The 13,614-nt window shown below is 38.7% G+C and overlaps 2 protein-coding genes across 10 annotated transcripts in view; one reads left to right on the top strand and one right to left on the bottom strand.

The window, feature by feature from the left end:
- Nucleotides 1–12,079, top strand: part of unm_hu7910 (un-named hu7910) — a 203,341-nt gene extending 191,262 nt beyond the window's left edge. For all 8 annotated transcript variants that reach the window (XM_072254504.1, XM_072254526.1, XM_072254509.1 and 5 more), the window contains 2 exons: nt 6,587–6,720; nt 8,364–12,079. In XM_072254504.1, the coding sequence (XP_072110605.1) occupies nt 6,587–6,720; nt 8,364–8,514 (285 nt within the window). In that variant the 3' untranslated portion in view covers nt 8,515–12,079. The remainder of the gene's footprint in view (nt 1–6,586; nt 6,721–8,363) is intronic.
- The window catches only part of LOC140195905 (clavesin-1-like), an 88,444-nt gene that overhangs the window by 12,519 nt on the left and 62,311 nt on the right, over nt 1–13,614 (bottom strand). Inside the window, exon 5 of one of the 2 annotated variants that reach the window (XM_072254568.1) lies at nt 12,763–13,334. The exons of the other annotated variant lie outside the window; for it this stretch is intronic. Coding sequence (XP_072110669.1) covers nt 13,250–13,334 — 85 coding nt within the window. The 3' untranslated portion in view covers nt 12,763–13,249. Of the gene's footprint in view, nt 1–12,762; nt 13,335–13,614 lie in introns of those variants that run through there. 2 annotated transcript variants of the gene reach the window in all.

The raw sequence follows: 13,614 nt of genomic DNA on the forward strand, positions 1-13,614 counted from the left end.
AGAGCCTTTAGATCACTGGTGACCCATGGTGTGTCGTTGGGGAAGCAGCAAATAGTCCTTGATGGTATTACAGTGTCCACACAGAAGTTGATGTAGCCAGTGATGCAATCAGTAATGACCTCCCCATATAGTTTACAAAGCACATTCCATTAGTAACCTCAAAGCAGCCCTTAAAAGCCTCGATGGCCTCTGGAGACCATTTCTTTACTTTCTTGGTGGTAGCTAGCTGTTGCTGTACTTTGGGTTTATACAAGGGTGTGAGGTGAACCAAGTTGTGATCTGATCTCCCAAGTGGGGGGAGAGCTGTGGAGCTGTAAGCATCTTCAGCATTTGCATACAAGAGATCCACTGTTTTATTTTCTCTTGAATGACACTTGACAAACTGATTGAAGGTGGGTAGGGTTGTCAGTTAAAGTCTCCCGATTCTGCAATGAACACTTTGGGGTGTTGAGTCTGGAGTCTCGCGATAGTACTGTGTATGACATCACTCTGCGTTGTGAAGGCGGAATGTAGACGAAGAAAAATATGGCGTGACTGAACTCGCGGTAGATAAAATGGATACAGACTCACAGCAGGCAGTTCGATGTACAGACTGCAGATTCATTCTTTCACAGAAGTGTGACTGGGATTACACCATCTATTATCCACAAGCACAGAAAGCCCACCTCCCTTCCTCTTACCGCACTGTAGATTAGCACTATCTGCTTGTATGTATTGAAAACCCATTCACAGTAGTGTTGGAATCCGGGATTTGCTTGTGTAGCCATGTCTTGATGAAACGCATAATGCTGCATTCCTGGTTTTCATTCTGTGTCCTCGTGGGTACTGCTAGTTCCTCCATTTTATTTGCCAGCAATTTACTTTCCCCATAATGATAGATGTCTCTTTTTGCACCACATTTTTTTTGCTCCGCTACTGCATGACCATCAATGCATGCACATGCACAGGCATACACACAAACACACATTGGCGTCCATATGTTCGCATATGTACAAGAATGAGCTTTGCACATAAATAAAGTCCCTTGCATAGTACCTTCTCCCCCCACCTACTCCCACCCAACATTCTTCTTAGCCTAATATTCACCTCAGAAGCTAAACAATAATGGTGGGTCACTCTGTCATTGACAGTAAAATGGCTTAATCTGGGGGAAAATATCTTGTAGAAAAGCATTTCTGCTTTCAACGTGGGCGGGGGGGGTGTTAAAGGAACAGACAATCACAATACTGGCCACTTTCTGAGGACACAACACCTACATAACCTGGGAGTTGATTGTACATTTTTAATGGTCTTTGGTCAGCAAAGGTCAAATGGCCAACATATTAAGATAGGCTATTCATGCGAGTCCAGAGAGAAACACTGACAGATTGCTCTACCTTATGTGGTATACAGCACAGTGGCACTGGGACCAGTTAATATATTCCTTAGCAATACTAACTGATGAGTAAAGTCAAATATGTTTAGAACATTGGAAAGGAGGACAACAGAAGTGGGCTATGTCAAAGGTTTTTCTCTATTCTTAACCTTGGGGTGAGCAGTTATCAATTAGTACACACTAGAACTGCTGTCCCTGAAGTAGTTTTGAGGTTGATAGCATGCTTTTCACCTATAACCCTGCCCTACCTTCTCCCATCTAATACTTTGTCTGTGAATCAATAAAATGCACTTAGTGATTCATTTGAAAAGCAAATCAATCGATAGAATGCCCAGATCAGCTCAATTTTCGACATTTTTGAATAAAGATACCATGTGACAGAAGGACGGCTGAGAATGATTGTTACGGAAAAATCATGATGGTTAAACCTTTATTGTCACTGAATGGACTTTTTTTTAACTGAAAGGTGATCTTTTTTTTCTCCAACAGCAAGTGGATTGGCAACAACTATGGGACAAAATCTATTTTTAATTCTGTGGGAATGTCTATAGGTTAAATGTGCACTTACAGTACGTTTTTTTTAATCCCCTGGAGAATCACCACACTTTTCTCATTACATTCTTCAATACATATTTTTCTTTAAAAATTGACCAAATATGTACCTGCTTCAGTGGTGCATCTAGCAATGCCTTGTTCAATGTGGGTATGGTTGGCCATGTAACATATAGGCTTGATTTCCCCTTAAGGGTGAAGCAGTAAGTTTCTCTATTGGACCACAGCAATCCCTATGATGAAGGATCTCCTATTACACTGTTAACATAGAAAACATAGAACATAGAATAGTACAGCACAGTACAGGCCCTTCGGCCCATAATGTTGTGCCGACCCTCAAACCCTGCCTCCCATATAAGGCCCCACCTTAAATTCCTCCATATACCTGTCTAGTAGTCTCTTAAACTTCACTAGTGTATCTGCCTCCGCCACTGACTCAGGCAGTGCATTCCACACGCCAACCACTCTCTGAGTAAAAAACCTTCCTCTAATATCCCCCTTGAACTTCCCACCCCTTACCTTAAAGCCATGTCCTCTTGTATTGAGCAGTGGTGCCCTGGGGAAGAGGTGCTGGCTATCCACTCTATCTATTCCTCTTATTATCTTGTACACCTCTATCATGTCTCCTCTCATCCTGCTTCTCTCCAAAGAGTAAAGCCCAAGCTCCCTTAATCTCTGATCATAATGCATACTTTCTAAACCAGGCAGCGTCCTGGTAAATCTCCTCTGTACCCTTTCCAGTGCTTCCACATCCTTCCTATAGTGAGGTGACCAGAACTGGACACAGTACTCCAAGTGTGGCCTAACCAGAGTTTTATAGAGCTGCATCATTACATCGCGACTCTTAAACTCTATCCCTCGACTTATGAAAGCTAACACCCCATAAGCTTTCTTAACTACCCTATCCACCTGTGAGGCAACTTTCAGGGATCTGTGGACATATACCCCGAGATCCCTCTGCTCCTCCACACTACCAAGTATCCTGCCATTTACTTTGTACCCTGCCTTGGAGTTTGTTCTTCCAAAGTGTACCACCTCACACTTCTCCGGGTTGAACTCCATCTGCCACTTCTCAGCCCACTTCTGCATCCTATCGATGTCTCTCTGCAATCTTTGACAATCCTCTACACTATCTACAATACCACCAACCTTTGTGTCGTCTGCAAACTTGCCAACTCACCCTTCTACCCCCACATCCAGGTCGTTAATAAAAATCACGAAAAGTAGAGGTCCCAGAACAGATCCTTGTGGGACACCACTAGTCACAATCCTCCAATCTGAATGTACTCCCTCCACCACCATCCTCTGCCTTCTGCAGGCAAGCCAATTCTGAATCCACCTGGCCAAACTTCCCTGGATCCCATGCCTTCTAACTTTCCCAATAAGCCTACCATGTGGAACCTTGTCATATACCTTACTAAAATCCATATAGATCACATCCACTGCACTACCCTCATCTATATGCCTGGTCACCTCCTCAAAGAACTCTATCAGGCTTGTTAGACACAATCTGCCCTTCACAAAGCCATGCTGAATGTCCCTGATCAGACCATGATTCTCTAAATGTCTATAGATCCTGTTATTAAGGAAGTTCCAATACATTTAGCCAGCAACAATGGAAAAATGCCAATGTATTATCATGTCAAGATACTTTGTAGAAGAAAAGGGTACAGAGGAGATTTACCAGGATGCTGCCTGGTTTAGAGAGTATGCATTATGATCAGAGATTAAGGGAGCTAGGGCTTTACTCTTTGGAGAGAAGGAGGATGAGAGGAGACATGATAGAGGTGTACAAGATAATAAGAGGAATAGATAGAGTGGATAGCCAGCGCCTCTTCCCCCGGGCACCACTGCTCAATACAAGAGGACTTGGCTTTAAGGTAAGGGGTAGGAAGTTCAAGGGGGATATTAGAGGAAGGTTTTTTACTCAGAGAGTGGTTGGTGCGTGGAATGCACTGCCTGAGTCAGTGGTGGAGGCAGATACACTAGTGAAGTTTAAGGGACTACTAGACAGGTATATGGAGAAATTTAAGGTGGGGGCTTATATGGGAGGCAGGGTTTGAGGGTCGGCACAACATTGTGGGCCGAAGGGCCTGTACTGTGCTGTACTATTCTATGTTCTATGTTCTAAAGCTTAAAGGAGGCAATATTTCTGTCCAACTTGTATTATGTGTCAGTTTACTGGTCAGCCAATGACCCTACTAAATCGCTGGTAGAACAGAAATATTAATGCACATTACAGCCCAATAGGCCTATTTGAGAGGGAGTGGATGTTTAAAGTGGTGAATAAAGTAGCTATTAGCAGAATACTCTGTTCTTAACTTTATAACAACAGAAGACACTGATATTTGCCCCACCTGATCCATGCCAGTTCGCAAGGGGCCAGCCAATTAGTCCAATTTTCTTAAACACAAAATAATCTGCAGATGCTGTGATCAAAGCAACACTTTCAGTACGCTGAATGAACTCAGCAGGTCAGGCAGCGTCAGTTAGAAACGATGAGTCGATGTTTCTAACTGATGCTGCCCGACCTGCTGAGTTCATCCAGTGTACTGAAAGTCCAATTTTCTTTCTCCTTAATTCCCCATACTTCTGCAATTTATTCTTTCTCACATATTGCCATTAACCTGTGCTAACTGGTCATTTATTAGCTTACCGTTCTATCTGAGATTGAGATACAGCTCAGTGAAGTCATGGAGAGAACATACAAACTCCAGGTCAGGATTTAATTTGTGGTGATCAGATTTGAATTTCTTGCAGTTGCACTCATCCAGGTATGGGTTGACTATTCCATCATAGATATATTTATTACAAGGGATTTGTGAGTAAGAAAATAATCACCTACTACAGATTTCCAACCTTCTGATCTTCTCTTGGGAACATATTATGTTGTTAAATGTCAAGGAAAAGAGGCTTCATGTTTTCTTGTTCCATAACTTCAACTCTGACTATTTCCATTCTCTGACCTAATTTCCTTCACTTCTGAATGGTATTTAAATATTTGATTGACTTAATAAATTGACTGATCAATTTTGTCAGGTCTGCCAAAATTTCAAATTTGATTAGCCTAAGGTTTCTACCTACCTCCTAAATGTCTTTGTAACTTGACCTATAGTACTGTGCAAAAGTCTGAAACATATTATAAATAGCTAAGATGCCTAAGACTTTTGTGTAGTACTCTATTTGTGAATGTGGAGTGTAGAGTGAGTTTGTAAATCTAGTGGGAGCAAAGGATGTTGGGAATGGTAAGGGTGAAGTGCCGTGGGAGGGGTGTGGTGCAGGTGGCAGAGACGAGAGCCAGGGGCGGGAGGTAGCACAGGTGCAGACACACCCAGCTCTGAGACACCAGACAAGGTCATTTGATTCCAGACATTTGGTTTATTGGTCATTACAGAATGTCCATCTGGTGCCTCCCAATCCCTTCCCTCTCTCTTCCCTTTTCCCATCCATGATTCTCCTCTCCCTGCACTCTTAGTCATGAAATACATAAATTTACTAGCTATGCACAGTACTGTATGTAGCAACATGATTTGTTCCACAACTAGAGATTTCTAAATATTTAATTGCATCTATAAATGTTAAAATTGTATTTTATACCCCACTGGGGAGAGACTGAAACTGCATCTATATTTCACAGTATGGATTAGGGCACACTAAATGGTGTAAACCATCAAATAAAAGCCCTGTTTTCACTGCTGTATTTCCATTAATTTTCATGCCTTTTATTTTGAAATCTATATTTCTCTAGGACTTTGGGCCTTTCCCTAATACAGATCTGACAATTGAAAGCTGGTTATTTAAGAACCAGTAGTGTTTATAGCATATGTGGAGGAAAGTAATCTACATACTGTTGACGTCTTTAGTAAAGTTACCTCATGTCTGTTACTTTCAATGCATTGGATACAGAGCCAACAATTTACATAATTTACATTAGTTATATATGTGCAGAGATCACTACATATGTTAAAAATAGCTATGGTCCTAAAACTGGTATCCTGCATTCTCTTAAGTTTTGTTGCTCTGCTTAAAATGTTATTCTTTAGTATAGCCTCAATTTTGAAGTTTTTTTAAGAAAATTATCCATCCAAAGCCATTCTTCAGTTTTTGTTTCATAACTCTATCATAAGCTGTAATTTACCGAAGTTTTGATCTTAAATTATTGGTATCAGCAGAACTTTTCTGTCTACTCTGTCCAGAATGTCAAAAAATATTCTTCTGGTTAATTAAACAGATTCAGATTCCTTTTTTGAATCTCTGCTAATTGTTCATTAACAAATTCTTATTATCCAAATAATCACCAAATCTATTGCTCAAAATCATTTCAAGGACCTTCCATATAGCAGATGCTAAATATGTTTTCCAGATGTCGGCCACTTTCTGAACTTCTCTCTCTAATCTGTCCTGAACCTGACAAATATACAGCAATAGCAGTTTCTATCCTTTTTGATTTTTATATACAAAATTTTGTTTATCTTGAAATCCAGCTATTTATTTACTGACTTCACAAGAGGTTTTTTTCCCCATACCTGGCAATGTTAAAAAAAATGTCAAGATCATTTAGTCAAATTGTAAAATTGTCACTCTGAAATCATCAAAATCAGCAATAGCTCATTAGTATAGAAACCCAGCATTTCACTTATTACTGTGTATTCTTTTTAGATTAAGTATTCAGTTATGCAGCCAGGGACTCATGTATGGCCTCACACTGGACCAACAAACTGTCGTTTAAGAATGCATCTTGGCCTGGTTATTCCTAAAGAGGGATGTAGAATACGCTGTGCTAATGACACCAGGTGAGAGATTTCTTCATGTTTATTGAATACATCTACAATCAAATGAACAAATTAGAACAGCATTTTAATATTTTGTCGTCTCAGGCAAGTGTAATCAATGGGGAAAAAAATGGCTAGATGAAGGACCTCAGCCCGAAACATCAACTATTTATTCATTTCCATAGATACTGCCTGACTTGCTGAATTCCTCCAGCATTTTGTGTGTTTTGCTCTGGATTTCCAGCATCCACACAATCTCTTATATTCAAAAAAATATGACTAGATGTGAATTACTGCAATTATGCATATTATCTCTGATTCTTCTGTCTAGCTTTTCCCAATCTACTTAGCTCCATCCAATCTACTTATATAACTCCAGGATTTCCTTCGAGAAACTGGCTGAACAGCTGTGGAAATTCCACTTCAGTGTAGAATTCCATTCTCCTGAAGTTCCTTTACATATACATTTTAAGTAACATTTTTTTCCTTCAAATCTGTCAGCTGTTCCCAGTTGATCTGATGCTGTTTCGAATGTGCGCTTACAGGACATGAACAATAATGTGTCAGATATGCACCCCAATAACCAATTAATATTTTTCAAAAAGAATGCTAACTTTTTCCATTGACATTAATCCTTTGAAAAGCGGAAATGATTTCACATTGCTGGAAAGTGGCACCCTGCAGATGTTGAAATGCAGGTGCATTGTTGCATCTGGCCATTTCCCCAAACATAGGATTTGAGGTGAAAGACATTCCAACGCTCAACTCCCGCTTACTGTCTTTGTCCTGCTTATAAGTTTCTAAACCAAAAGTATTAGCCCAGAACTTTTAATCCAGTAACAGTATTAATGCTGGACCCTACTCAGCATGTATCCCAGTTTCCAATACTAGCCAAAGCCAGCACTGTGAACTGCCTCTGTCTGCATGGTGGAGTGGAATATGGTAACACAAAGCTCAGACCCACAAATTGCCAGCCTGGAATACCTTTTGGCAAAGTAGTGCTGTGTCTGCACCAAATTCAACTAACAACTGCAACCAATTAAAATGAAAGGGAGAAATTGGTTGATAACAGAAAGGTAAGCAGAGTTACAACTAGTTTAAAGTGCAGAAGTCTTTATTAGTGTATTAATGTAAGTATTTTAATCAATTTGCAAGTCTTATTTATTATTCAATAACATCCACCAAACATAAATAGCCCTGTTACTATGACAGCATTGATAGCTGAATAGCCTGGAGGCGGGGTCTCAAATGGAGGCAAAGCCAGTTTGTGAGTGTAGGAGGCAATCTGCCCTTTGAAGTGCTGGGAACTGGGATGCCAGAAGTCTGCATCTGAGACCACAGTAGAACAACCTGTATGGCCCAGAAGCAGGTGACCAGAGATGTTCAAACTGACCTATTATTATATGGGGCCAGCCTCAGCTTTGAATAATTTTCAAAACTTAAAGGCTAATGAAGTATGCACCCAGCATGTACCTACAAAGCAAGAAAATCAAGATTAGATATTTCTCCCGGATTTGATGCATAATTATTGGATCATATCTAGTGATGTCTCAGTTTTCTTTTCCAGATGGCTTTAAAACAATATCAACATGTTATGTATCACTGTAATGTTCAATACTGTTCCACTGATGTTGATCCAATTCAATGTTGTCCTGTTTTTGCAGAGAATGGAAGGAGGGAAAAGTGCTCATCTTTGACGATTCTTTTGAGCATGAGGTTTGGCAAGGTGCTGCCAGCTACAGGCTTATCTTCATAGTGGATGTCTGGCATCCAGACCTTACAGCCCACCAACGTAGAACACTTTCACCAATCTAATCACATGCTTGAGACATGAAGTGAAGAAGGAAATTTTGGAAGTTGAGATGACATGAAGAAATTATTATGTTATGAAGTGTAATGACTTCTATTGATTTCTTTTAACTGTTGGTACAGGGAAGTTTTCTGAGGTTAAAGGATGGTCTATTTTGGGGAAGAAAAAAAATAGTGGATTAACTAAGAAGTCTGTGTGGGGGGGAATTTTAAGAGGATATTTTTTATATTAAATATAACAATGAGTTCTGTCCTCTTCCAAAAAGAAACACAGTGACAAAAGGTGGATGAGATTAACGTGGCATCTTTTTCAATTGGAAATAGAACAGTTTCAATACACTGTACACAATACTTTGGCTCAAGCAGTCTCTTCATTGTGAAAATCAAAGTGGATACTATGGTTTTTCACTATTACTTAAGCTGATTATATTCTATCTAATTTCTGTAAGGCACTCGTACTGTTCCATTCACATAACTGGTCTTTGGTATTTTCATAAGGAATCAATCTGTATATATTTTGATTACTTTAATTGTACAGATATTCATAAGTTTCGTAATCATAGATATTGACCAGTTTTATAAAGATGATCTATGCCTCATTATTTTAATTAATCACTATGTGTGCATTCTATTACAGGTTTACCTGAAAACAGCATTTTTTTTTAGCTTACACTGACAATTAATGCTTGATGTACCATTGCACTTTTTGATCATTTCTCAAGAAATATCAGTTTAGATTGTTTTGGCCTGTGCTTCAGTTCTGAATTTTCTTTTTGTTTACACAAAGTGTGTTACTCCTCTCAATGGGAGAGCTGCCTTTGTGAAGTTACTAAGCCTGACAGTGTGAGCGAGATTGATTAACACACAGAGTTGAAATGACATGATCACTGAAGCATCCTGAATTAACAGATGTATCAGTGCTTATACTTAGCCTCCCCCACACTGCGCTTAGAAACTCATCCAAAGTCATTTCCCCAGCAGTGTTCACTGTTCGACGAGTTGAATTAACGTACATCATGGTAAGTAAAGAGTAAGTTGCTTTCCAATATTGCTAGCTTCACTTATAAAGGTGATATGCTTTTTGAGTGTAGAATTATGTTTTCTGTGAAAAGGAGTCACACTGCATTCCCATAAGATGCTAACTGATTTAGATGCCAGTGTTGAACTTTTTTCATGTGACAAAAATGAACAAATGCCAATGTGAAAGGCGCAGTCATCAATAGATGGCTGATGCATCTGTGCAAAATGCCAAAAAGCAGATGGCTTGTGACAACCATAATACATCTACAATAAAATGACCATATGTTTTTACATTGAAATTTATTATGCTAAGTATAAATGACAGACTTAATGTTGCAGGGGTAAGGCAAGGAGGACTGGATTTACCACATAGGAATAATCAAGATAATTTTATCTCAGAGCAGTTATGTGAGCAGTCAGATCCCTAGAGAAAGATAAGGATTACAAGCTTGTCCAGAGAGTGGGAAAAGGCAACTACCAATTATTTATTCACATATTTTGGCAGACCATTTAGACAGCAGAACATTAGGGAACAGAGTAACACACACAAAACGTGGGGCAACTCCGCAGGTCAGTCTCCATCTATAGAAATGAATTATCAATGTTTCAGGCTGAGGCCCTTCTTCAGGACTGGAAAGGAAGGGAGAGGACCTCAGAATAAAAGGGTAGGGGGAAGGAAAGGAGGAGTAGCTAGGAAGTAATAGGTGAAGCTAAAGGGTTGGAGAAGTAGGAATCTGATAGGAGAGGAGAGAGTACCATGGGAGAATGGGAAGAAGGGATACCAGGAGGAGTTGATAGGCAGGTGAGAAGAAGAGGTAAGAGGCCAAAGAGGAGAATAGAAGAGGAAAGGAGGAGAGGAAAAATTACCAGAAGGAGAACTCAATGTTCATGCCATCAGGTTGAAGACTACCTATAAGGAATATGAGGTGTTTATCCTCCACCCTGAGAGTGGCCTCATTGTGGCTGAAAAGGTCATGGGCATACTTGTCGGAACAGTAATGGGGATAGGAATTAAAATGGTTGACCACCGGGTAATTCCGTTTTTTGGTAGAAGGAGGGGAGGTGCTCAACAAAGCAGTTCTTAAACTTGTGTTGGGCCTCACCAATGTAGAGGAGGTCGGATCAAGAACACTGAATACAATAGACGAGCCCAATAGATTCACAGGTGAAGTGCTGCCTCACCTGGAAGAACTGTTTAGGGGCCTGAATGGATGTAAGGGAGGATGCGAATGGGAAAGTGTAGCACTTCTGTCAGTTGTCAGAATATTTGCCAGGAGGAAGATTAGTGGTGAGGGACAAATGGACAAGGGAATCATGAATGAGTGATCCCTGGGGAGGGGGATGTAAAGAAGTGTTTGATGGCAGGATCCTATTGAAAATAGCGGAAGTTGCAGAGAACGACGTGCTAGATACGGAGTGCGGAGAATAGTGTGTTGGAAAAACCTAGGTGAATGTGGTACCTTAATTTAAAATGTTTAGTGACTGTGATTTTAAAATTACCTTTTGTTTGAGTTTATAGTTCTGTTGGTCTAATTCTGTGAATGCCTGCCTTGATGGGTTTATCAACCAAGTCACCCAGAGGAATTGGATTGGCTGCACAGGCAGGAGTTGCTTTTTGTTTCTGCTCATCTGGTTTATTGTTCTCTATCACTTCCGTAATGGTTTTATTGGAATCCTGTATAATGCAAATGTAATTGAATCTCCTAACTTTATATTACTATGGAATCCCTGTGCATTGATGCTTTGTTTTCTTTACCTCTTTTCTGATGCACTGAAGTCAATATGCTTGTAGTGGTGGCTAAAGCTGCACAGTACCCAGCATTCCAGTGACAATCAGTCTGATAAAATTTGACATCTGTTTATTGTCAGGGCTTAGTCAAAAAATGGAACATCAAAGTGATCTTCAGTGAGATTTAAAACAATTTTCTCTTTGACAGATATTGATATTGTTACATTTGGTAAACTATTATTCAAAAATATTTAAGATGATAAGATGTTTAGCCAATTGAAATATTGTGTATGGATGTTAAAGTTTCCATATGTTGTACATTTGCAGAGAGCTGATATTAAGCAGATGATTGTTTTCTTTTCTTGACCTAATTTTCAAACAAGTTCTAATTTAGTATATCAATTAAAATATTATCAAAGGTCCAGCTTTGTTTTTGGAAGACTACCTGGTATAAGTTTTAATTTAAACCTATGGGAGACTCTACTTTCTATTTTGTTATGTGGGAACACATAGATTAGATTTTGTTTTTGACTTTCTTTTTAAAAGAACAGTTTGTTTTTTTTTTTGAGTCCATTGATAACTGTATTGCAATTCTTTTTGACTGTCTTTGAATGCTGGGATGATAATTTTGAAGTCAACACTACTGTATATCATTGGATAAAATACATTTGCTCTGAGTGTTACGTGAATGTATTGTAAGTACTGGTATAATGTCAATTTGATTCGTTATTGAAGTGGTTTCATGGAAGCAGATGTGCATTTTAACTGTGAGTACTACAGCTTTGAGGGAAGCTCATACTCCTGAGTTTGGGAGTTTTTTTTTTAAAATAAATGTGAGTCAAATCTTTTCCTTCACCAATAACTTGACTGAGTTATGCAAAGCCCAGTTTTAGCTTTGCTTTTGTTTTAAATATCTTTTCAGTTATGGAACAAATAGAATGTATACATTTTTGCAAATAGTATAAGCCTAGTATTCTTTGAACAAAATGCAACCACCACTTCAGGAGCAAAAAAAACTGAAACAAAAACAGAAAATGACATTTTTAGCATGTCAAGCAGTATCTGTGGAGAGAGTAACGGTGTCATCATTCCAGGCCAGTAACTCTTCAGTAGTGTTGATGCTGTTGAGTATTTCTGACATTTTCTGCTTTTGCAGCTATCACTGTTACAACTACCAATACTGTGTCTCCAATTGGAAAAAGATATTTGAAATGAAAGTTTTTATGCTTCACACTTAAGTTATGCTTTAATGCAACTTGTATTAAGAACCTTCATTGCATTGTAAACATTTAATTACAGTGAAGAATGCTGGGCAAAATATCTGTGACTTACTAATGAACACAAAAGCTTTGTAACATACTGTACAAGACCTATGTTTCCCAAAATAAAACACAGAAGAAAGTGAGTAATTGTTTTATTCATCCACTTAGCCAAACAACATTTTGTTTGATAAAGTTAGCTTCATTTACTGAATTTAACTAAAATACATTAATAGATGTTTGGTGTTCATTCAGAAAATAAATAAGAATGGAAAAAACTATTGGATCTTTGGCACATTAATAAATGGTTTTTCATCCTGCCTTCTGTTTGAAATTTGTTTTTTTTTAAGTTTTCCAATCTGATAGTGAAATATAAAAACATGGCCTTTCTTGGAAAGGCACAAATATGTCAGAAAATTGCATGCCTGGTATCAAGATCTAAATAGTTCTGCCGTATTGGATCTTTTCCTTCTTCTGTAAGCAAAGTGCCAATATCTGTAATCCTTCCAAGGTTTTTGTCAGGTTGCCCACTGCGGATAGAAAGTCCTTCAAGTATCTTATTTCAAATACTCTCAGTTTTAAATCAACTTCTGGCAGTTCTGATGAGAAAGCTGGTGATACCTGAATTTTGCCATTTTAATGAAAGAAAATGTAACTGAAAGTGATTTGATTTAAGTAAGTGCTCTGTAAATGTTTGCACCTCAGAGATCCCGCCATGTAGTTAACAGTTAATTCAATCCAGAGCCAGTAGTGGTTGGGTGTTATCATCATCCCTGTCTTCTTGCTTCAGTATACCTGGTTCCACCACTGACTGTGACCTGCAAGGTAGACAATTTGGGCTTCATGTAAACAAAGCTTAGAGTGATGATAAATACCCATAATTCAACTTCCACTTAAGAAAGAACAATGTTAATCTTTGTTATCAATGGGTGTTATTTAGCTGAATGCTAAATGAAAAAAACATGAAAATTAATGATGGAAACTTCTGTTCAAATTAATGGTTCTCTCAACTAGTCATCAGTCGAGTAACTAAAGCTAATCAATTTTTTATCAAATTTTTCATAAAATAACACAGTAACATGCCCTTCAGTCCTGTCT

The sequence above is a fragment of the Mobula birostris genome, chromosome 1 (assembly GCF_030028105.1).
Source record: "Mobula birostris isolate sMobBir1 chromosome 1, sMobBir1.hap1, whole genome shotgun sequence".
Taxonomy (NCBI): domain Eukaryota; kingdom Metazoa; phylum Chordata; class Chondrichthyes; order Myliobatiformes; family Myliobatidae; genus Mobula; species Mobula birostris.